We start from the raw sequence: 25148 nt of genomic DNA, 5'->3' as shown, positions 1-25148 counted from the left end.
GATCATCCTCTTTTGTCTAATACCCCATCTTGCTTGTGGGAAGGGTGAGGCTACCTTCATTTCAGCGCAGTTCCCTTGGTTAGCATTTCCCTCCCTGAGCTTATGCACCATGCTGCCAGAGCAGAAGTGGTTTCCTAGCCCATTTACCCCATGTCTTCCTCCATGGTCTCGCAGGAAAAACCACAGGTCAGCTTGCAGGGCGTTCCCCCTCTCCTTAGCTGGGGGGGTTGTTGGGTTCTCGATTTGGGGCCTGTGACTCACACTGGTGCTGCACTGATCTTCCTTATCTCCTCCCTTATCTCCTCCCTCATCTCCTCCCTCATATCCCCTCAGCCTATCTTGAACCTCTTGGAGGTACCTGGCCACGGCTGACACATTGGCATGCATTGGGCCATTCATCATACTCTCAAAATTTCTGAGCTTGTTGGCAGCAGAACCCACTGTCTCTTGGTGGTTATCAGCATTAATCATTGCTTTGTAGGTGGTATATTGAGATGGCCCCAGGGCTGCCAAATTCCACATCTGCCCTGTGCACTTGACCTTGTCAGGGTCATTGTCATGCTGTCCATCCCTCCCAAAGAGTACCTCTAATACTGCCACTTCTCTCAGCTGCTGGATCCCTTCCTCAAGGGTCTTTGAGCACATTCTACAGTGGTGCTCCAGCATTCTCTCTCTGTGGACAAACCTCTCTCTCACACTCATTAAAAGCCAGTCCCAGAGGGAAAGGAGGCCTTGCTCCCTTACGAATATCTGGTCCACACCTGAATCCTAGGCCAAGGATCCCAAATTCCTGGCCTCAGTTCCACCCAGTTGCACTCCTGTTCCCATAAGGTCCCAGACCAGGAGTAACCAAGTTGTAAAATGCTCATGGCCCCACCGTGCAATGTCTTTACACAGGTTATGGAGACTGTCGTATGAGAGGGACTCGGTGACGATCTCAACCTCTGGATCCCTTGCTGGTTGTGAGGACCTTCCTTGCTGATCCCCATTATCTAGGTGTTTTAATCTTCGATTTTGTAGTTTCCACAGAGGCAACTGCTGCTGGCTGTGGCTGCCCATGGCTCAGCTGGAACTTGGGCAGATACAACATCTATGGGTTCCAATGCAGGACCATTAGACTCTCCCTCTTTAGGGCAGGGGGAGGGTTTCTCACCAGCTGGAGAAAAGTGCTCCTTCAACATCTGGTTGTCCTCCTTCAACATCTGGCTGTGCTCCTTCAACATCTGGCTTTGCTCCTTCAACACCTGGCCTATATCTTTCACTAGAGCCCCCACCCACTCTGGGTGGTTCATTTCTGCAGTGGCCTGTGGGGTAGGGTTAGACTCTGGGGCAGCATCCCTCGTCACTTGGGCAGGGTTAGGCTCTGGGGTAGCATCCCTAGTCGCTTGGGCAGGATTAGGATCTGGGGCAGCATCCCTCATCCCTGGGGCAGGGGCAGGCTCTGGGGTAGCATCCCTAGTCCCTTGGGCAGGATTAGGCTCTGGGGCAGCATCCCTCGTCCCTGGGGCAGGGGCAGGCTCTGGGGTAGCATCCCTAGTCCCTTGGGCAGGGTCATGTTCTGGGGCAACATCCCTAGATCCTGGGACAGTGGCAGACTCTGGGGCAGCACCTCTATTTCCTGGGATAGGTATCAGGGTTTTTTATCCAAGACAATATTCCCTTGTCTCTGAATGCTAAACAGAACAGGCATATCAGCATCACCAGCCACTGTTTGATATCATTAGCATTTAAAGCAGATCTGAAATCCTTGAGAACTGGTGGGGTAGCCTCAAATAACTGGGTGATGGGTTGGGAGAAAATTTCCTTCGCATTCATTACCTCACAGTAAGTACCATTATTGAAATAACCCTAGAAACACACGGTTAGAGTAGGATAGCTCTGGATCCATGTGGCCACTTCCCAGAAAAAATTTAAAAAACATGAGTTCCTGACATAATCAATCCACCAAATGAATAGGATAATAGCTACATTAACTTTGATGAGGGGGTCCATATTCAAATAAGGGCCACGTGGAGCCCAAACCAGATTGAACAGGACAACATGTTGCCACTTAAGAGAGCTGTTACTCCTGTCTTAACTCTCCACTCAGTGCCCTCTGCCTCCCACTGAGCACCAAAATCTGTCCTGGTTTGAAGGACAGAAAGGCAGAAGTTTTCCTTTGAAATAGAGACCTTAATTCCACTCCCTCCAAGTATTATAATTGTTTGAATCACAGACTCTGAGGCAGGGTTAAAGAGGTAGGAATAACAGCTCTTTTACTAATATATCTAACCGTACAAGCAGAAACAAGAGCAGTTGTTAAAATTACCAACAAAACAGAACAGATAACTCGGATCCAGTCCTTTCTTTAGCTGCAAGCACCTCTCTCTGTGCTCGGTCCCAGTGCTGCAGCTGGAACAAAGCCCGGCAGCCGCAGAGAGGCGGGTGGGAGCACAGGCGGGAGGGGGCGGCAGCGGCCACGCCGGTCTCGGGTGGGAACGGGCTGGAGCGGCGGCTCCTCGCTCACCGTTTGTGTCCGGGTGATCAGCTGTGTCTGCAGAGGCAGGAGGCTGGAACGGGGAGATGCAGGGCAGGTGATCACAGACCGTCTGGTTCTCCTGCGTTCGGCCGCATGGCTGGAGACGGGGCGTCTTCCTCTGAGCTCCGTGAGTCGTCAAAGATCCTGGGTGTAACCCGGCCAGCTCCATTGGCATGATAATGGGAAAAATTCTTCCATTTGACACAGTAATAGAAAAACACTCAACCCCCAACACCCAATAAGGCCACCCAAAATATTACCAAATTCCCAAGGAACAGTGTGGATGATACGAAGGTGCCTGAAAAAGTCCCTTGGCATTTTGTGCCCTGAGACAAAGGAACCTTTCATGAGAGATGTGCCCCCTCCCTGCCAAAACCCCTGTTACCATTTAGGATTTCTATTGGTTTTTAACTTTACTAGATGATTGGTCTTTTTCTTACCTAGAATCTTAAAGTCATTGGAATGTTTCTCAACTCGTAATTTTACAGGTTAGAATCCATCCCTTTGAAACCTATAACGACCCCTTGCTATGCTATGCAACCAGATTTGCTAGTGGAAACCCTCTGGAGAAATAAACTGCCCTCGGAACCTCTGCAGCAAGTCCCGGAGTCTCTGTCCCTGGCTAGCTCGTAGCTGGCACTCTGCCTCGGGAGCTCTCGGAGCTGTCCGGTCTCCCGTAGCGGCCGGGAGCTGGAACCACCCTAACCCCGGCAGCTACAGAACAGCAGCATTCCAGGTTTCTGAAATTTACAATACTACAGTTCCCCACCCAAATTGCTATGGAATAAGAGCCTTCCAGGCATTGGAAATTTGGAATCCTCCAGTTCCCCTCACAAAATCCCATGGAAGTATGGCATTCTGGGCATTGGGAATTTAGAATTCTCCAGTTCCCTTTCAAAATTTCCAGGGAACAATAGAATTCTAGGAATCAGGAATTTGGAAGATTTCATCACTGCACCCAAATCCCCATGGAATAACAGCATTCCACGTGTAAGGCATTGAGAATTCTCCAGTTTCCTGTTCATATTCCTATAGATTAATGACACTCTGAGTATTGAGAACTTGGAATCCTACCTTACACACTCCATAATTCCCACCAAATTCCCATGGAATAACAGCATTCCAGGTGTCAGGAATTTTGAATTCTCCATACGCCCTCCCAAATTCCAAGGGAGTAACAGCTATCCAGGCTTGGGGAATTTGGAATCCTCTGGTTTCCTTCCAAAATTCCCAAGGAATAATGACATTCCATGTGCCAGGAATTTAGAATCCTCCAAATACCCCCTCAAATTCTCATGGAAAAATGGCATTCCGAGCCTTGAGAATTTCAAACCCTGCAATTTCCAACTCAAATTCCTATGGCATAACGGCATTCGGAGCACTGAGAATTTAGAAACCACAAGTTCAACTCCCAGATTCACACTGAAATTATGAAATTACAGCATTCCCAGCATCAAGAATTTGGAATCCTCCAGCCCCCACCCAAATGCCCTTGGACTAATGGCACGCCAGGTGTCAGGAATTTAGAATCACCCATAGCCTGCTCAATTTCCAATCCTGTTCCTATGGAATAACTACATTCCAGGCTTCAGGAATTGAGAATCATCCAATTCCACATCCATACTCCCATGAAATAATAGCATTCCAGGTATCGAGTATTTAGAATCCCCCAAAAGGCCTCCCAAACTTCCCAAGGAATAGCAACATTCCAGGTGTCAGGAATCAAGACTCCATCAGCTGCCTTCCCAGTTTCCCAAGCAATAATGGCATTCTGGGTATGGGGAATGTAGAATGCCCCAGTTCCCTTTGAAAATTCCCACAGGAACCCCAAAGAATAAAAGCATTCCAGGTGTCAGGAAGAGAACCCTCCAGTTCCACTGCCAAATTCCCAAGGAGAAACAGAAATCTGGGTGTCAGGAATTTGGAATCCTCCAGCTCTGCACTCCAATCCCCAGGGATTAGCAGCATTCCGAGTGTCGGTGATGCCTTAAGGTCCAAGTTTTCTGTTCTGCTTGGGTATGCTTTCCATTGTGCTTTAGGGTGATAAAGGCAAAATAGTCCGATACCAGCTATGGACTCAAGGACAGTTTCTTCAGACTCCAGGCCAAAAGTATAAACAATGGGAGAAGAGGAGGGCAGGCCAGACTGGAGAAGAGGAGGAGGACACCTTACAATTTGAGACTATTAATTGGATGGTGGACTGCTGTATGTAAATGGACTGAAGTCTATAAAAATGTGAAATGATGTGACCAAGCCCTCTTTTACTTCCATCTTGGAGCCACTCAGGCAGGGCAGGGGCCACGCTCAGGCACTGTACTGCCCGGGTGTGGCCTTTGCAGGCCTTTCAATAAATACCCATTTATTTCCCCTAACTCTGTGTGATCTCTGTTCCAGCTCCTAAAGGCAACATCGGGAATTGAGAATCCCCCATAAAGCATCCCAAAATCCCACACAATCCCAAGAATAGCAACATTGCAAGTGTAAGGAATTGAGAATCCGGAGGCTCCTCTCCCAAATTCTCTTGGAACAATGGCATTCCAGGTGTCAGAAATTTCATATCGTCCATATGCCGTCCCAAAGAGCCATGGAAGAAAAGCATCTCAGGCACAGGTAAAGTAGAATCATCTAGTTCCCCTCCCGAATTCCCATGGAATTACAGCTTCCATGACATTGGGAATGTAGAAATCGCCGGTTCCCTTTCCAAATTCCCAGGGAATAACAGAATTCTGGGTGTCAGGGATTTGGAATCCTCCAGTTCCCCACTCAAACTGCAACTCAAATAATGGCATTCTGGGTATCAGGAATTTGCAATCTTCCAGCTCCTCAATGAAATTCCCATGGAGTAACAGACATCAGGAATTGAGAATCATCCAATTGCAGTCCCATACTCCCATGGAATAATGGCATTCCAGGTGTCGGATACTTAGAATCCCCCATAAGGCTTCCAGCACTTCTACCTAATTCCCAGGAATAGCAACATTCTGGGTGTCAGGATTTGAGAATCCACCAGCCACCCTCTTAAATTCCCACCAAGACCATTGAATCGTAGCATTCTGGGCATTGGGAATTTAGAACAATCCAGTTCCCAACCCGAATTCCCTTGGAATAATGGCATTCCAGACATCAGAAATTTAATCTTGTCCATATGCCCTATCAAGTGCCCATGGAATAAATGCGTATCAGGCAGGGGAAAGTAGAATCATCTTGTTCCCCTCCCAAATTCCCATGGAATTACGGCATTCCTAGTTTGGGGAATTTAGAACAATCCAGCTCCCCTCACAAATTCCCATGGAAGAGCTGCAATTGAGTCTGAGAGAATTTTGAATCATCCTGCTTCCCTCTCAGATTCCCTCCAAACTTATGGAATTACAGTATTCCTGGTGTCAGGAATTTAGAGTCCTCTGGATCCTCTCAAAACTTCCCATGGAATGATGGTTTTCCAGGCATGGAGTATTTGGAATCTTCCCGTTCTCCTACAAATTCCCATGGAATTCCAGCATCCCGGGTATTGGGAATCTAGAATTTTCCAGTTTCCCATAAAAATTGCCAGAGAATAACAGAATTCTAGGCGTCAGGAATTTGGAATCTTCCAGCACCACACGCAAATCCCCACGGAAAAACAGCATTTTGTCTGAGCTTTGGTAGTCTGGACAACTCCAGTACCTGTCCCAATTCCAATGGAATTTCAGCATCCTGGGCATTAGGAATTAAGAATTCTCCACTTGCGCTCCCAATTTCCCATGGAATAGTGGCACTCCGGGTTTCAGGAATTTCAAATGCCCCAGTTCCCTTCCCAAATTTCCACCAGAACCCCAAGGAATAACAGCGTTCCAGGTGTCAAAAATTGAGAATCCTCCATTTCCACTCCCAAATTCCCATGGAAGAGGGGGATTGAATTTTGAATCGTCCTTGTGCCATGCCAAATTCCCATGGAATAATGGCAGTGCGGGCACTGGTACTTTGGACCCCTCCAGTTCGCCCCCCCCAATTCCCATGGAATTGCAGCATCCCTGGCATTAGGAATTTAGAATTCTCTTGATGTCCTCCCAATTTTTCACGGAATAATGGCATGCCAGGTGTCAGGAATTTAGAATCATCCCCCATAGTCTTCTCAGATTCCAATCATATTCCCATGGAATATCATGGAATCATCCAATTCCGCTCTAATATTCCCATGGAATAATGGCATTCCGAGTTTCGGGTATTTAGAATGCCCCATAAGGCTTCTCAAACATCCATCCAATTCCCAAAGAATAGCAACATTCCAGGTTTCAGGAGTTGAGAATCCTCCAGTCACCCACTTAAATTCCCACCAAGACCATGAAATTACGGAATTCTGGGCTTTGGGTGTTTGGAATCCTCCAGCGCAGCACCCAAATCCCCACGGAAAACCAGCCTTCCGGGTGTCAGGAATTGAGAACCCTCCAGTTGCCCTCAATATTTCCAATGCAAAAAAGCATTCCAGGTTTCAGGAATTTAGAATGCCCCAGCTCCCTTCCCAAATTCCCAACAGAACCCCAAGGAATATCAGCATTCCAGGTGTAAGGAATTGAGAATCCTCCTCTTCTACTCCCATATTCCCATGGAATGGCGTCATTCCTAGTTTTGGGAATTTAGAACAAGCCAGTTTGCCTCACAAATTCCCATGGAAGAACAGCAATCCGGGCAGCGAGAATTTTGAATCCTCCTGCTTCTCTCCCAGATTCCTAACGAAATTATGGAATTACAGCTGTTATAAATGCACGACATGTTGTTGGCTCTGTGCAAGTATTGGGATAATTGCTATATGTATAATGTTAAAATAGCATTTCTATATGGATATAGTCTTGGTTAATAGTAAAAGTCAGACATAAGTTTTTTAGAGATAGTTTGCTTAAACTACCCGCTTAGTCAAAGATAACAGCCCGTGAACACGTGATGGGGACCCTGCAGCTGACAGGACAATTATCAACACTCACCAGCTGGACCACCACCCAAATTAAAAGGGATAAGGAGCAGGATAAAAGCACAAGCCAAGAAACACGCATGCTCTAAAAGGGCGGACCCAAGGAGCGGCCATGCTAAACAGTTCCCAGAAACAGTTGACTATGCATGAAGGTCTAGGAATATGTAACTAATGGATGGATTGTAAAATGCATTTAAAAGGGTGTTCCCGCAGCAGAGGTGTGCTCTTGGCAGCACGCCAAGCACCCGGCCGTTTTAACCCTTTGCTTTATGCATGTCTCCTATTGTCTTTTTATTAAACCTTTTAATTCTCCCAAACCAGTGAACCGTGTTTTTCGCAACAGCATTCCCGGTGTCAGGAATTTAGAATCCTTCAGATCCTCACAAATCTTCCCATGGAATGATGCTCTTCCAGAGATAGGTATTTGAAATCCTCCTCTTCCCCTCCCAAATTCCCACTGAATTCCTGCATCCCAGGCAATACAAATCCAGAATTCTCCAGTTCCACTCAGAAATTCTCATGGAATAATGGAAATCCTGGCAGGGAGAAATTTTGAATCCTCCTGCTTCCCTCCCAGATTCTCACCGAAACTATGGAATTACAGCATTCCAGGAGCCAGACATTTGGAATCTTCCAGTTGCATTTCCAAATTTTCAGGTAAAACCACCATTCTGGCTATCAGAAATTTGGAATCCTCCAGCTCTGCATTCAATTCCCCAGGGAATAACAGCATTCCGGGTGTCAGGAATTGAGAACCCCCCATAAAGCAACCTAAAATTTCACCTAATTCCCAAACAATAGCAACATTCTCGGTGTAAGGAGTAAGAATCCTCCAGTTCCCAACCCAAATTCCCTTGAATTAATGGCATTCCAGGCATCAGAAATGTCATATATTCCATATGTCCTCCCAAGTGCCCATGGAATAAAAGTGTATCAGGCAGGGGGAAAGTAGAATCATCTAGTTCCCCTCCCGAATTCCCATGGAATTATATCTGCCACGACATTGGGAATTTCCACTTCCAAATTCCCAGAGAGTAACAGAATTCTGAGTCAGGGATTTGGAATCCTCCAGTTCTCCACCCAAACTGCGACTGGAATAATGGCATTCTGGGTATCAAGGAATTTGGAATCTTCCAGCTCCGCAACCAAATTTCCATGGAGTAACAGCATTCCAGACATCAGGAATTGAGAGGATTTCAGTTGCCCTCCCAAATTCACATGGAATAATGGCATGCTGGGTGACAGGAATTTAGCACTCCGTATGCTCTACCAAATTCCCCCCTAATTCCCATCCAATAAAAGCATTCAAGATTTCAGGAATTTTCAGTGCTCCAATTCCACTCCCAAATTCCCATGCAATAATGGTATTCTGTGTGTTGTGAATTTTGAACCCTCCAGTTTCCCTCCCATGGAAAAATGGGATTCCAGGCATCATGAAATTGGAATTCTCCATGTGCCCTCCGAAATTCCCATGGAATAACAGCAGTCCAGGCATTGACATTTTGGAACCCCTCCCCCACCCTCTAATTCCCATGGATTTGCAGCATCCCGGGCATTAGGAAATTAGAATTCTTCAGATGCCCTCACAGTTTTCCAAGGAATAAAAGCATGCTTGGTGTCAGGAATTTAGAATCCCCCATCGCCTTCTCTAATTCCAATCATATTCCCATGGAATATTGGCACTCTGGGATTCGGGAATTGAGAATCACCCCTACACCCTCCAAATTCCCACTAGTATCCCAAAGAATAACAGCATTCCAGGTGTCAGGAATTGAGAATCCTCCAGTTCTACTCCCAAACTCCCATAGAATTCCAGCATTCCCGTTTTTCCAAATTTTAATTCCCATGGATTAACAGAAATCCTGGCAGATAAACTTCTGAATCTTCTAGCTTCCCTCCCAGATTCCCTCTCAAATTGTGGAATTACAGCATTCCTGGCATCAGGAATTTGAAAACCTGCAGCTCCCCACACAAATTCCCAGAGGACAATGGCATTCCAGGTATGGAGAATATGGAATCCTCCAGTTCCCCTTCTAAATTCCCAGGGAATATCAGAATTCTGGGCGTCAGGGATTTGGAATCCTCCAGCTCTGCACCCAAATCCGGGTCTTGGGAAATTAGAATTCCCCAGAGTCTTCTCAAATTCCAAACATATTCCCATGGAATAATGATATTCCAGGCATCAGGAATTGAGAATCATCCAAATTTAACTTCCATGGAGTAAAACCATTCTGCTTGTCGGGAATTTAGAATCCCCCACAAAGCATCCCAAAATTGCACCCAATTCCCAAGGAAGAGCCACATTGTAGCCGTCAGGAATTGAGAACCCTCCAGCTCCCTTCCCAAATTCCCACAAACACCAGGAATTGCAGCATTCTAGGCATTGGGTATTTGGAACCCTCCAGCGCCGCACCCAAACCCCCATGGACGAACAGCATTCTGGCTCTGGGGAATTGAGAATCCTCCAGTTGCAGTCCCAATATCCCATTGAATAATGGCATTTCCACGTCTTGGGAGTGTAGAATCGCTGTAGGCCCTCCAAGTTCCCACCAGAATCCTTAAGAATAACAGCATTCCAGGTGTCAGGAATTGAGAAACCTCCAGTTCCACTCCCAGACGCTAGTGGAATTACAGAATTCTGGGCCTTGGAAAATTTGAACCCTCTAGTTCCACTCCCAAATTCCCATGGAAAAGACAGATTCCAGGCATCATGAACTTCAAACTGTCCACGGTCCATCCCAAATTTCCATGAGATAACAGGAGTTTGGACACTGGAAGTTTCGACATCTCCCGTTCCCCTCCCAATTCTCATGGAATTGCAGCATCCTGGACCTTAGGAATTCAGAATTCTCCAGATGCCCTCCCAATTTCCCATGAAATAATGGCACGCGGGTGTAAGGAAATAAGAGTGCCCCAGAGTCTTCTCAAATTCCAATCATATTCCCATGGAATAACTAGTTCCCTGGTTTTAGGGATTGAGCGTCATCTTGTTCTACTCCCCTAATCCCAATGGCATTCTGGGAGTCAGGAATTTAGAATCCCCCATAAGGCTTCCCAAACTTCCACCCATTTCCCAAGCAATAGCAACATTCCAAGTGTCAAGAATTCAGAATCCTCCAGCCCCCTCCCAAATTCCCACTAAGACCATGAAATTACAGCATTCTGGGCAATGGGAATTTGGAACCCTGCAGTTCCACTCCCAAATTTTCACGCAATTACAGCATCCCAATGGAATACTGGATGTCAGGAATTGAAAATCTTTCAGTTCCCCACCCAATTTCCTCATGGAATAATGGCACTTCAGGTGTCGGGACTTGTCCCAGTCTGGGGTTCCTCCTCTGCCCCGAGATCACCCCACAGGGACACGAAGAAACACGTGTGGCAGAGCGTGTTCCCACTGTTCATCCACTGCCACGATAAGAATCCGGACGTGGCAGAGGTGAGGACTCATGGGCTGCCGGTGTCCCCTGGTGGGGGCTCAGCTGCCACCTGCCCTGGTGCCTGGCGGGCTGCAGCCTCCTCCAGGCCTTGGCACAGGGACACGGGCCCTGTGCCCTGAACTGCAGGGACATCTCTGCATCTCTGCTGCTCTCCAGGCATCTCGGGAAACACTGATTTGTGCAGCCAAGTTCCTGAAGAGAAGGAATCTCCTGCAGCTCATGAAGACAGTGGAGCTGTGGAAGTTCGCCGAGTGCCTGGTAAGGACGGCCTGGAAGCACCAGGCTCAGGCTGGAGAAGCCCCCTGAGCGCGGCGCTCACTGTGTGCGCTTGGCAGCTGTGGCCCTGCCCAGCGCTGCAGGCAGGGGCCGCACGGGCTCTTCTCCAGGCTCCTGCGCCCCCGAGCCGGCTGCCCTCGGAGCCCCGGCCCAGCGGGGCTGCGGGGCGGGCCGGCACCGCGGCTCCCCGGGCAGCAGCCGGCCCTGTGCCCCTGCAGAGCCCGGCCAGCGGCTGCTGGCCGCGCCTCAGGGCTGTGCGGGCAGGGGAGGCCGGGCCCGGGTGCGGGCAGCGCCTGCCAAAGGGCCAGAGCCCGCCCCGACCCTTCGCTCCCGCCGCTCTCCGCAGCTGGCAGAGGACAGGAGCCGAGCGGCCGAGCACCTGCGCCAGGCCCTGCCCTACCTGCGGAGCTTACAGGAGCCCCTGCGAGCGGCGGCCGTCAGGTTCATGGGTGAGCCCGGGCTCCCTCCCCGCCCCGCCACAGCTCGGCCCCAGCCCCGCCTGCTGCCCCGGCAGCTTCTGCCATCCGGGCCCGGCGCCGCGGAGCCCCGGCTGCCCTCGGGGCTGCTGCCGCCCTCTCGCAGCCGTGCCCTTGGGCGGCAGCGTGCGGCAAGGGCCCGGGCTGAGCCCTGCCTGACCACGAGGGCCAGTGGCCACAGGGCTGGCAGCGCCGCTGGCAGGGAGCTGTGCCGCTGGGCAGAGCCGTGACAGGGTCTGTGTTCCCAGGGACGGCCAGGGCACTCATGAAGGGGAAGGAGGAAGAGCTGCATGTGCTCAGTGAGGGTGAGTGAGGGCTGTGGGCTGTCAGCGGGGCTGGCAGGAGGAGCTGCAATCCCTGTCCCACCTGTGGAGGGGTTTTGCTTCTTGTGTGAACGAGGGCTGGTGTGGGCAGAGCTCACAGAGATTTCTGGGATGCGGGCAGGGGGATTCATGACCAGCAACTTGATCCCGTTGGTCCCCTCTTGGCCATGCCAATAGCTGGGAGAAATGCCCCTGACTGGAAGATCTCCTTGGATTCCCACAGATCCGGGCTTTGACCGTGGCTCTGTTCCTCTCTCTTCCAGCCCTTCAAGCGCTGAGTAAGGACAACAGCCCTTCCCGTGCAAGCCCAGTAACTCAACTTGCACTCAGGCAAAGAGCTGCAGAACTACCTTCACCTGGTGGCTCAGACAAAGCAGTGTCCCTTTAACACCTCCAGGTGCCACAGAAGAGGAGACCGCCTGGGGACCAGAAACCAGCTGGAGCTCCAGGCAGAGCTGATGATTGTCACAGCTCTTGTGGCTTCGGCCCTCTCCCTGCTTGTAGACAGCTCCCTCTCTCCAGCCTTCAGACTGTGCCCATCCCTCTTTTTTCCCCACCACTCTCTGTCCCATTTGACAGCTCCCTCCCTCCAGCCTTCAGAACCTGCCTATCACCTTTTTTCCTTCCCAGCTCATCCCTTTGCTTTGCCTTCCCTCAATAAATTGTTTGGCTTCTTCACTTTGCCTGTATTTTACTGTAAGTTGCACTTACCCAATTTTCAGGTCTTTCTTGGTATCTGAAGAACTTTTAATGAAGTATTCTTTAACAGAACATGAATTTTTCCAGCATTTTCAAAAATGTTCTTACGCTCTCAAGAAAAAGCCATTTAGAAAGAATTTCATGGGAATCTTGGAATGCTTTGGGTGGGAAGGGATCCCAAAGCCCATGTCATTCCACCCCTACCATGGGCAGAGACATCTTCCACTATTCCATATAGCTCCCAGCCCTGTCCAACCTGACCTGGAACACTTCCCCCTCACAGGGAAGGATTTCTTCCCAATGTCCAATCCAACCCTGCCCTCTGTCAGTGGAAAGCCATTCCCTGTGTCCTGTCACTCCCTGCTTTTGTAAACAGTCTAGAGGAGGCCTGAGAGTGGCCCCAGTCCTTGTCTGCAGGCAGAGCGATGGTTCTGTGTGTGCTGAGGCCTTCAGAAAGTGAGGCAGAGCAGATGGGAGTCTGCAAAGGAGTGGCAAGTACATTAATTAGTCTTTGCTTCCCAGTTTCTTCCAACATCTTTGCAAAATAGCGACAATGAGTCATCCTGAAGGCTGGTCATTTTTCCTCTGGTTAAGAGTTCCCAGACTTTTGTGCGATGTGTTGGAAGCATGGATTTACTCCAGACCTTTTTTTACAGGCATCTAAGCTATCATTAATAAAAGTCAGGAAAACTTAGCTAAAAGCCTTTTAAAATCAACTTTAAAAAAAAAAAAATTCAGTCAAGGTAAATATAAGGGGCCGTGTGGGTATGTGTATGGATATAAACCAAATCCTATTTCTTGTAGGCAAGATTTAAGTCATATTGTTGCAGTGCTGCATGGAAGACCTTCCAGTGACTTCAGAGAGGACAAGGATCTCAGATCCAGCACAACTTCTAGAGTGCACATCTGGCCAGTGGAAGAGAACAACTGTGACAAGGAATTCTGCAGAAAACCAATGAGTACAAAACTAAAGCATAGGAAACAGCAGAAAGGCAAGGAAAAGTTTTTAAAAGTGGATCTCTTTAACCTTAATATCAATTTTATTTCTGTTTTTCAGTGTCTTTTACATGAGGAAGAAGGCAGTGCTGCTTTTGTCTCTACCTCTAAACTTCACGCTGTCTCTAGGCATATTGTACAGAACTTAGATTCCAGTAAATGAGTAAATTTACCACTTATAACACCAAAATTATGAAGTGGGAAGCTGAACTCCAGAAATACCAGCATGTCTGGTCTGATCAACTTAACAGCACACCCCAGGAGCACTTTCCTCTGGTTGTGTTGTATCCCACACAAGGAAGTCATGCAGTGAGAGGGTAGACTCAAACCCCAAAGTTTTGACTCCAAAAGAGGTATTATTCAGAGTTACTGGAGGACTTTTCTTGTATGTCACAGATGCAGCTCAGCTGGAAAACTCAAAAGAACTCTCAGCTTCTTGTCCCTGTAGAATTTGTTAAAGAATCTGGCATCCTTCAGCATTCATGTGTGAAACCAATTAGGTTCAGCTGTTTGTGTTTGTTGGTGGAGCTGTTACCAGCCCTTGCCTCCACAGTGTGTGAGTTGTCAGCTCCACAGCAGCAAAACCAGTCAGCAGGATGAATAATCTGGGGAAATCCAAGTTATTGCACTGAAAGCATTTTCATTTTAATGTTTTGGCCTGGCAAATTGCTTATTCAGGCAATCCAAATTAACTAAAGCCTATAAAAGGGAATAAGAGTTGCAGACAAAGGCAAAGAGATGGGGACTTTGAGGGTGAACTATGATATTTGGTAATGTATTCACAACATGAATGTGATTGGGGACAGTCAGAAAAGGAAATGATAACAATTCCCATAAAATGGAGCACTTTCCCCACATGTAATATGTGATGGTTTTGTGTACCTAAGCACTCTGGACCCTCTGAGGTGACTGAGGAGATGGATTCAGCCTAAAGATCCTGGGAATGCAGCTTAGAATTAGAAGGAAGATAAGACACTGTGGACTCAGAGATCTCTTGGCAAGTTCATTAACTCACCAAAGGCTTGTCTTAAGTTTGAGACTGGGTTTAGAGCTGGATCCTTTGATTCTTGTTTTGGGTTTTTTATAAGTTTTAATTAGGTCTTGAGCACCTTGGCAGTGTTGCAGCCATCCCTGAGAAACCCAGAGGGTTTCTGTGGCCAAAACAGAAACCCTCCGAGTCTAGCAATGCAGGGATCTCTCAAAGACTTTCATCTCAAACACTTTGCTGTGTTTGTGACACTGAAGGACCATGACGTGCCCTGCTGAAACCCCTGTGTCTTGCAGGGTCACCTGTGGCATCCTTGTGTCTGTCAGCCCAGTGGCATTTTGAGGAGTGAGCCAGTGGGGAGAAAAGCTGTCAGAGGTTCTGCTGGACAGTTTGTACCCATGGCAAGCCAGAGCAGCTCCTTGAACTGTTTTGGAGCTTGACTCATGCCAGGAGGGGACCTTTCTCTCAGCACTTTCCCGACTGCCTTCTGTGCTCATTTGTTTTCCTTGCAGGGGTGGTTTGTGCTGCAGGGAGTGCAAGGAGAGTGCATTCATCCTGCCTCTGACACATCCCTGCCTTGCCCCTCCTGCTCCTGGAGAGCACAGCTGGCACAAACCCCTCCTTGAAGAGGTTAACCAAATGCATTGGATTCATTGCAGGATGGGGCTGGTAGGAAATGCAGAGGTGTGCAGTGCCAAAGCCACCATGTGTATGCTCTTTCCATTGGGAACACTGACTCATGAAAGGGAATAAAAAGCTGTTACATTTCTGCATGATGAAAAAAACCAGGCCCCAGTCTCATCCCTCTTATGCATTCACACAGTCCCTGTCCAGTGAAGGCTTTCCCTGTTAGAGCTTCTGAAACCTGCCCTCCCTTGGTAGGAATTAAATTTATTTCAGCTGAAAAGAATTGGGTGTCACCTTGGATGGGCCTTCTCCTCACCCCTAGCCAGGGCCAAGCACTGATCTTGTGACTTTCTAAATACAGTCCAAATTATTTATTTGCTGTTATTTTCATTCAGCTGAGAAGAGTTTGGCCATGTCTCCCTTGGGTTGTGCTGTCAGCTGGCTGCTGATCAGTTATCCAAGGTATGCTTGGTAGAAAATGGAGAAAAGGCCCTTCCCAATAGCCATGGTTCCCACTTCTAATTCCTGCTTCAGGGACAGTGTGAGAAACCAGCAGAAGTAGATCAGATAATCAGAAGGCAAGGAAGCTTTGGAGAGGGTGGGAATATTCTCACAGTGTCCAGCACGAGGTGCAACAGTTAAGCACTGAATTTTATTGCATGGTGTGTTACAGAGTGATTGTGATGTGGTGTTAGACCTTGTGCACTCTTCTTTCCAAGTAGATAAATTTTATACAAAAAACCCCTTGAGCCTCTAATTATTGCAGCTATGAACTGAGATGCACAGCTAAGTTGCAGTTTATATTACTGTGACTATTGAGCCATGGTCTCAAACTACCTGAGATTTCTGCAAATGCCTCTGTATATTGCCTAAAACAGGAACAAATGCAATATAATTCAAGTTGACTGACAGATCTCGAACTGCCTTTGGTAGCAGCAGCATAATAAATGCAGAAGTTAAATAGGCTCTGTCTGGAGTTGGATCAATGATCCTTGTGGGTCCCTTCCAACTCAAGATATTCTATGATTAAGAAAGGAAGATAAGTAGTTTGCTTTGCACTGAGGCTTAGACACAGCTCAAGTCATCACTGCTGCTTGTCCACACCCTCTCAGTTGATAACTGTGTGAGTTGTGCCTTAGCCAAAACCTGTTCCTCATGTTTTGTGCACCCCAGGCTTGGATGCTCAGCTCCTGTGGTTTTGCTGGGGGGTGGTACGAGGGGGGAAGGTCACTTGGGAGAGTGCAACCTGTCTTCTGCCAGGTTGAATCCATTTCTCTTTGTTCTGTCACCCCAGGCTCTTGGGAATAGTCTCTCTCCATCTTTCCTCCAGGTTCCTTTGGATACTGTAAGGCCACAGTTGTGTGTCTAATTGAGTGTCTGATCTGGGTGCTGTAAAGAGATGGCACTGTTGTTGTGGCAAGACTTGTCCTCTCAAGCAATACCTTCTAGGATTGTTTTTTTTTAGGGGGAATCCAGAGGGATGTATAAGCAAGATTATGGTTATTTGGTGACTGCTGCATCTCTCTCAGTGTCCTGCTTGGGCCACTAAATTCAATTTTCGTGAGCTTAAGGCGTCCTAGAGAAAAAATTTTTGTTGCTTGGATGGGACTTGGCTTTCTTTTCCATGTGCTCTGGGAATGTATCCTTGCCTTTCAGTTCAGTGCTCTGGAGAGATGAAGTTATCAGTGTGTGTAAATTTCTGGAGGCAGGGTGATTTCCTGCTCACAGTGGTAACAAAGTTAAAGGCCAGGAGCTCTGCTTAAATCTTTTTGTTATTAGCAGAATGTACTGTGGCCTCTGGCATCCCCTAATTCTGCTTCTCTGCAAAGTGATAGATGATTATGGTGATTATGGTAATTATGGTCATTAGGATACCTGCCATTTGTGGGAGTGTGGAGGATCCTGGAGAAGAATGCAGCCTTTTAAAACTTGCAAACAATGCATCTGTTGAGTATTAATGATTTGTTAAATTTATTGAGTGCTTTGGGACTGCTAAATGAAAGACTTTATATAAATGACAATTATTGTTATTGCTAGAGAAGGGCTTGCACAAAAGCAGCAGTTATCTGGGAATCTGGGAAACAAAGGTCTGGAGCTCACTGCCAACATCTGCTACCACTTAAAACATACAACATGAGGCACTAATTTGGAGAGAGAGATTCTGCATCCCCTGAGCGTGGCAATGCTTTGGTGAGGTTCTTCATATCCTGAATGTGTTCTGCCCACCTTAACCCCTTGGGAAGGGACTCTCCCCTGGATTGTCACAGGGATCTTGGGATACTCTGGTTACAAATCTGCTTGGAACACTGTTTCCTTCCTCAGGGAATTGGAAATAGGCAGTGATGTTTTTTACTCACGACCTCAGGTGTCCTCACAAACGTGGGCAGGACCTTGCTGCAGAGTAACAAGCAAAGTTTGCCAAGGCAGGGAAGGAAGTTTTCTATTTCTAGGAGCTCCTTCAAGCTCTTGGGTCTCAGCATGTGGAAAAATCCATTAATGTGTGGTCTTTGGCTCTGGCTGCATTGCTTCTGGAGCAGTGGGAAGATCCACCCCTCCATCTGAAGAGAAACTGGGAACCTTGCACCACCAATCTAGTGTCAGTCATCTACCCAGTGGCTTCAGGGGAGAGAGGAATAAAACCTGCTATCCCCCCTTGCTGATTGCCAAGGAGTGCTGCTGTGTCCTAGCAATTTCATGGATACTTTGATGAATTCACTGACAAACTTCTTGGAGCCTTTCTGTGCTGCCACAACAGCACAGGCAACAGGGCAGGGCAATGACATTTATTTAATGCTTCTATTTCTGTTCCTCTTCTGGACCAATATACTGTGAGCTGGCTTTTGACCAGCAGGTTTGCTCACAGTCATGAGGAGCAGGTAGTGGTGGCTGCTGAAGTTTGGTGTGTTGACTGAACTGAACTAAATTCTTCCCATAACAGCTAAAATGGATCACTTAGCCATTCTGGGAGCATATTCAGCTAAAAACACTGTTTTATTTATCCTATTTTAAAAATATAATCCAGGGAGCTTCCAAATCTTGTTTTGATGGCTATTTTTTAGCTTTTTCTATTGTCTGCAACCAGAAGCTGTAGGAAGAGGCCAGAACAGCACCTCAGATGTGTGAGCAGCCCTTCCAGGGCACACAAGATCCAACCTGAGCTTTAGTTTTCTATCAGGTTAATGAGTTTGCTTTTTGAAGATCTCCCATGTCATCACTAGGGGAAGAGAAGAGAGAACTCCACCTCACCCTCTTTGTCCTCTTTCAACTAGCCTCAAGTTCCATCTGCTGCAGTTGTGCCACCCATGGTCATAATGCTATTTTAACTCCATTTTATACATAAATACTTCATTATCCAGCAAACCCTTTTGTTAGTAGTTGTGAGGAAAAAAACCCAGGTTCTTCTGAGATCTCTTTTCTTTAGCAGCTCAACTACAAATGGAGGCAAAAAAAAAAGGAGAAGCAGTGAAGGAGTGCTTTCACTCCTGTTTGATCTTCCCTGCTCTCAGGACATTTTTGTTGCTCTTTCCACCCTGTAGAGATTAATATTTCCTTCCACATCTGCCCTTTCCATGAACCCATCCCCACAAAGGCCAGTGGTTTGTCAGCACACTTGCATTAATAATAATTTCCTGAGAGCAGTGCCCTGTGTGTTGCTGGAAAAAGCAACCCTGAAGCCTTGGGTTTCTCAGACTGCTCAAGGATAAGAAATTATAGAAATTATAACAATGATTAAACACCTGAAGGGTTCATGAGAGACGTGTTGTTTTGCTGAAAGCATTTTCAAAGAGGTGTTGCCTTCTTGGACCAAGAGTCTCTCCTATTTTGTTTTGCACGAACTACCCTATATAACTGTGGTGTTTCTTTAAGTAAAGCTCTCTTTCTGCTTCTCCTTTACACAATTTGCATTATCCTTTCCACAGCTCCTACAGCCAAAATGCAGCACCTATGCTCAGGACAGCTGGGGTTGCTCTTGCACTTTCTTTCCCAGAGTATAAGAATGAAGATTGCCTCCACAGCAGCCCTGCATAGCTCAGGAGAAAGTGGAGAATGGAATGCCAAAGATCAGTTGGTTCCCAGATAATTTCATGATGGCAGGAGCTGTAATTTCCACAGTGGTTCTGGTTTTGACCATGAGTCTTTCTGCTTGTGTGCTGGACTGGGAGAGTGGAAATATTAATTTGAGCATGGAAGGTTCATCCCTTTGCCAGTGGCTCAGGAGAATGGAGAACTGGTGTTTGTCTATGGATGTGAACTTTTGCAGAGATCTTGTTTCTTTATAAAGCAGCAGATACATACTTCCTTCCAAAGGCATGCAAGACCTTTTCACTCAGGATTTACCTATTTTTTCATAGACTCTGAAATCTGATTACATCTCAGATCATGCTCAGTAGTTCATATTCACAATCCAAACTGTTTGGTTTCACTGCTTCATGTTCTGCTCTGCAAAGTTGTTGATGCTTAATGGGTTAACTCCCTTAGTTAATGAGGAAACTGAGTTTTTTTCTTCCTAGTCTTCAAGTTTCCCCTTAAAAAAAATTCAAGCTGACACTGCATAGTGTTATTTTAAACATTTTAAACATTTCAGTGGTGCTTGATACTGCTGAGAGTCTGATTAAAATTTTGATGTGCTCATCCTCAGGTTGTCTGTGCAAGAGGGAAGTGCCTAGGCTGGATTTGAGGCAGATGGTTTAAAATCTAGGCTCTGTGCAGAGCACATGGAGCATCTTCCTTGCATTCCCTATCAGTGAAACTGAGGACAAGCACCAGTGTGGTTGGAAAAGATCATTCCCAGTGTTGGACTGAGTGGGTGTGCAGATACAAGAGCCCCTGATGTCAGGGAGAGAGAAATCCTGTGCTGCTGCAGCTCAATTTGCACTCCAGTTTTTTTGGTTGTGATCTCCCAGGCACGGCTACTGCTGAATTTGCCCCTTGAGACATACAGCATATCCATATTGGGGATTGTATTTGGAAGTAGAGAGAAAACACAATGCTAGTGCATTTTATGCCCTCTTGGATCAAGAGCTGGATGAATTTTCTGTCTTCCCCTGCAGTAGTTTCAGGAAATGTTGTTTTGTTCCTGGTGATGCTCCATCAGAGCTGCTCTCAGGAGATGCTCTGGCTGACACGCAGCTCCAGCCTTGGAGCCTGCTCCAGGAACATTCCTGCCAAATGCCTGGCCACTGAGTCCCTGCTTCCCAGCACCAGCAACTGGCTCCTTGCAAGGTGGGAAACTGCTGGGGGAGGGAAGCATTTCATGAATCACAACTCCCACGCCTTTGCATACCCACCAATTCCCAGCCAAAATACTTCCACCCTTATTCACACCAGATCCCACCTTTACTCCAGAATCTTTTCCATCTGTCCTGCAGGCTGCTGTGCAAAAGGGAGATGAGAGAATCCAGGGCTTCTCTGACAAGACAGAGAGCTGAGTTGGAGCAATAAATGTGTGTGCCTGCATCCACAGGCTCCTGTTCTCCCCTATTCCTGCTGCCACTGCCATCACCAGCACGGGTGACAGCAGGAAAAGAATGGATTTACCAGTCCATCTGCTGTAGGAATATCTTGCAGCTGGACAAGAAGCAGTCTCAATTTCTAAGTGGGTGCCTTCAGAAGCTTTCTCAGCTCTGAGAGCTTCCAGAGGGACTCTGCTCACTTTTCATGGGATGTGTATTTCATAATAGGCCAGGGAAGATATTTCTTCTGAATTTTAAACCAGTGGCAGGGATTTCCTGCAGTGTGAACTGTTTTAAGCACCTAAAAGCATGTGCTGACTGGTGTAGGACACTAAAATGGCTTGGTTGGGAGGACCAAGGACTCCCACCTTGGTTTGGGTGGGAGTATCAGGCAACACCCAAAGCTTTTGTGCTCTTGGGGTATTAGCAGTGCCTGGAAGGGCAAAGATAGTGATTTTCTTAATGGTGAATGCAAACCACCCTGTTGCTGGAACATTAATCATGAAGGTACAGGCATTGATTGCCATTTCTACCATATGCTGGGATGGTAAAAGTGGTGTTCTCTTCCTCTTTCTTTCCCCATATCTATGAAATATGGATTGCCTGTTTCTCTATTGCCTGTTTATCTTCCTAGATGTAATGCAAGGATATTTATCCCATATTCTTTGAGTTGGTGTTTCAATACCCAGTGAAATGGATAGGCATTAAGATGCCAAATCCCACTGGGCTCATCTTGTCCTCAAAGAGATTCCCAGGGGCTGGATCTGCTCCACCAAATTAGTATTTCAATATGAACAGAGCCCCTTGAGCCAGCTGAGGATGCTGAAGGTTGGCAGGAGTGGCTGCAGCTGGCTCAGGGTTTGAGGAGGAAATGCCAGGCAGGAGTTTGTCACTGTGTAATTGATATTCTTAGCTCCACCCTGCTCCCCATCCTCCTGCTAAAGCTTTCCATGGAAAATGTAGCTGCCATTGGCTCTGCTTGAGGCTCTAGGCATTGAGGCAGCTTTCATTTGTGCTGTTCAGGTCTTTAAAAAAGCACAGCAGGGACTAAACCCCCAGTGAGGTCACAGTCTGGGTAGTGACTGATGGAGGAAAAGTTGGCCTTGTCCCCCAAAATGGTGATTATTACTGTCTTTATAGTCATGTCTGGGGTGTTCAGGTTACAGAGAGGGGGTGACTCAGCTCTATCAACATCTGAGCTGCCTTAGAGCATTGTGTGTCTTCATTAACCACCTAAGGCACAAGGAGTCAAAATACTTCTTTTTTTTTTTTTTATTAGTTTTTTTTTTTGGTCTCTGTCATAAGATTTCAAAGAGTTGGTTCAGCCAGAGGTAGGCCTTCAACACCTGCAGGTTGACACCAGGTATCTGTGTCAGAGCTAGAAATAAATGCCATGTCTCCAAAGACTTGATCTCATCACTGCAAGGGAGTTAGAGGTGCTTTTTCCGTATGTTATGTGAAAAGAAGGTTAGGCTGGAGTGTCTGCCTTGGCAGACACTGTTTTTCCTTTTCCAGGGAATGAGGGGAAGGGATTCACTCCTTCCAGTGGCAGTGAGAATTGCCTTTGTGTTCAAGTCCATAAACTGCAAGAGATGAAGCTGAACATTATATACAGATTAGAAATGTAGCTTTGCCCAGGAGCTAAATATGCAGGAAAAAGAATCAGTGCCTTGGCAGCAGACACACACCAAGTTCTTACGTTGGGCGTGGGATTAAAGCCTCTCCTTATGGCCATTGCAGGGAAATCTTTGAGACTGTCTTCCAGTGATTGTAGGAGTTTTCCTGGGAAATGGGTGCCATGGGGGAATGCTGCAGCATTTCTGTAAACCAAACCAGCTGCTTATTAGCCTTAAAACTCCACTCCCCAAGCTGAAGGTGTTCCACTGTTCCAGGAGGAGTCGTGCACTTGAATCAGAAAGCCTGAAGCACTCTCTTGTTCTTTGGGTTTTTTATATCTGGGAGAATAAGACACTTTTTTTTTTTTTTTCTTCACTATGTTAGGGTGGGGAAGAGGTTTTTTTAACAAGAATGAAAAAGATGAGCTGTAACTTTTTTCTGTTTGGAATCTAAAGGGGGTAGAAATCACACCTCTAAAAAAAAAAAGGAGTGAAGAATTTTATTGGACCTGTTGAGGACACAAAAATGTCTTATATTTCAGTTCAGCTTCAACAGCTCATCTTGGAAAAGAAAATTAGTAGAAGAAAGAAACATTGTTTTAAATAAAACCACTTCAAGTTCTAAACTTGGAACTTTTCCCTTGAAAAATGTTACAGCAAAACATTTTGTGAAATTTGAAACTTAAAACTCATATGGAGTCACTCTTTCCTATGAGTATTTTCATTTTCAACGAGGTCTCCATTTGCTGCAATGCTCTAATGAAATATTCTTAAATAACACATGCCCCTAAAAAAGTGTCTCTTCTCTGCATTCAAACCAACTGTTGTTCAAAGAACCTTTTCTGTGAAGGAAGAAGATGTGTCAAGGTGTGTTTGCAACAAGGAGAACCTGAAGTTCAAAGATACATTCAGTCATTGTGATTGGCTGGCTGGTGCTGGAAGATGGAGAGAATTTTTGAAAGGCACAGAGTGATAGAAAGAGAGAATGTTCAGATGTTGGAAAGAAATTCTTCCCTGTGAGGGTGGGCAGGCCCTGGCACAGGGTGCCCAGAGAAGCTGTGGCTACCCCTGGATCCCTGGAAGTGTCCCAGGCCAGGCTGGACAGAGCATGGAGCAACCTGGCCTAGTGGAAGGGGGTGAGAATGGATGGGCTTTAAGGCCCCTTCAACCCAAACCATTCTGTGATTCTGTGATCTCCCATCATCTGAGAGACCTTCCTGTGCCTTTTAAGACTATTCTCCAAGGAGCTCTGCTGCATGTCAGCCTCAGGTAGTTTCAGAGGCTGACAGGGAGCAGATGGTAAAAAGACCTGCCCATGCCTTAAGCCCGTGGCTGAAATTATGATGGGCTGAGCCCTGCCTGGCAATGAGGGCCAGTGGCCACAGGGCTGGCAGCGCCGCTGGCAGGGAGCTGTGCCGCTGGGCAGAGCCGTGACAGGGTCTGTGATCCCAGGGATGGCCAAGCGGCACCTGAGGGGGAAGAAGAAAGAGGTGCAGGTGCTCAGTGAGGGTGAGTGAGGGCAGCGGGCTGTCAGCTGCTGGCAGGAGGAGCTGCAATCCCTGCCCCAGAGCTCACAGAGATTTCAGGGGCACGTGGGGGACTCCTGGCCAGCAGTTTCGGGTGATCCCAGTGGCCCCTGCTCTCTCCTGGCCATGGCTACAGTGGGCTGGGATCACCCTGGCATTGGAATCTCCTCGCATCCCTGCAGATCTGGAATCTGACTGTGACTGTGTTCCTTTCACTTCCAGCCCTCGAAGATATGGCAGATGACACCAGACTTGCCATCAGAAGCCGTGCCATTCCAACTTCGCACATCCCCAAGGCAGTAAAACGGCCTCACGTCTCCATGTTCCAGAGGTTGCGAGATCATCTTCACCGGGCATGGAGGACACGGCCCCGTTTGTCAGGCCTCGGCTGGCTGCGCTGCTGGAGATCTCCAAGGAGCTGATCTGGGAGGCTCTGTCTGCTGGGACCTCCTGCGCCAGTGGGATTTTCTTCAAGATTGTTCATTTCTTCTTTTTGTTTTGGTTTAGTATAGAAATATAGGATGTGTTAGAATAGACAGACTCACAGGATCTTTCATTTGCTGCCCAGGGTCTGCAGGGCAGGGGAGAAGAGGGGGAGAAGGGTGCTTGTGCTCAGCAAGCTGCCCAGGCGTGCAGTGCTGCAGGGAAAATGGCCAGAAGCCCCTTGGCCTTTGGTGGTTGTGCTGAAGCCTTTGTGCTGCCGACAGAGCGGGTGGGCAGGGGCCGGAGCTGCGGGGATCCCTGCGAGACCGGTGCCTGGAGATGGCCACGACCCCTGTCCCAGCCAGGAACCGCCATCAGTGTCCTCCTGCCCGGGGGTTCCTGGCTGGATTGCTGAGGGCTCTGTGGTGCCTCTGGCTCCAGCTCCATAAGCTGCTCCTGGGCAGCCGCCCTGTTCCTGACACCTGCCTGTTCTGGAGCTTCCCAAAAGAGGAAGCAGAGGCAGTTTTGCAACCACTGGTCCCTCTTGCTTGGCTTTCTGATTGGGTCTGAGGCAGGGGCTGCCATTCCTCACTTGTGGGGACCAGAACCGCACCAGGATCCCGGCACTGCCTGGCAGCGCTCCGGACACTGGCACGGTCACGCGTCCGACTCTCGGGCACTGTGCTGCTGCTTCATTTGCTCTCTGCAACACCCAAAGCTCTCTGTGAAGCCCTGATGCTCTCTGCTTCTGCCCTCTTCCTGACCCTGTGCAGGGATGGAGCTTTGCTGTGCTTTCAGGAAGCTATTCTTGAAACCTGCCAGCATTCCTCCAAGCTCCTTTG

General features: G+C 47.6%; 2 protein-coding genes across 4 annotated transcripts in view; one reads left to right on the top strand and one right to left on the bottom strand.

Annotated features, from left to right (window-relative positions):
* LOC306804306 (uncharacterized protein) overlaps positions 1 to 24828 on the top strand; it is a 25910-nt gene extending 1082 nt beyond the window's left edge. The window contains exons 1-4 of one of the 3 annotated variants that reach the window (XM_079310700.1): positions 10865 to 11161; positions 11526 to 11628; positions 23810 to 23866; positions 24066 to 24828. In XM_079310700.1, the coding sequence (XP_079166826.1) occupies positions 10913 to 11161; positions 11526 to 11628; positions 23810 to 23866; positions 24066 to 24127 (471 nt within the window). In that variant the 5' untranslated portion in view covers positions 10865 to 10912 and the 3' untranslated portion in view covers positions 24128 to 24828. Of the gene's footprint in view, positions 1 to 10864; positions 11162 to 11525; positions 11629 to 23809; positions 23867 to 24065 lie in introns of those variants that run through there. The other 2 variants (XM_079310699.1, XR_013774841.1) reach the window with 2 other exon arrangements.
* The window catches only part of LOC306804246 (maestro heat-like repeat-containing protein family member 7), a gene marked incomplete at its 3' end in the record, with an annotated part of 128754 nt that overhangs the window by 60948 nt on the left and 42658 nt on the right, over positions 1 to 25148 (bottom strand). The gene's annotated exons all lie outside the window — the stretch shown is intronic.

This window comes from Erithacus rubecula (assembly GCF_903797595.1).
Source record: "Erithacus rubecula genome assembly, chromosome: 8".
NCBI classification, from domain to species: domain Eukaryota; kingdom Metazoa; phylum Chordata; class Aves; order Passeriformes; family Muscicapidae; genus Erithacus; species Erithacus rubecula.
Note: the sequence above shows the minus strand (reverse complement) of the source record. Positions and strands in the feature narration are given on the sequence as shown.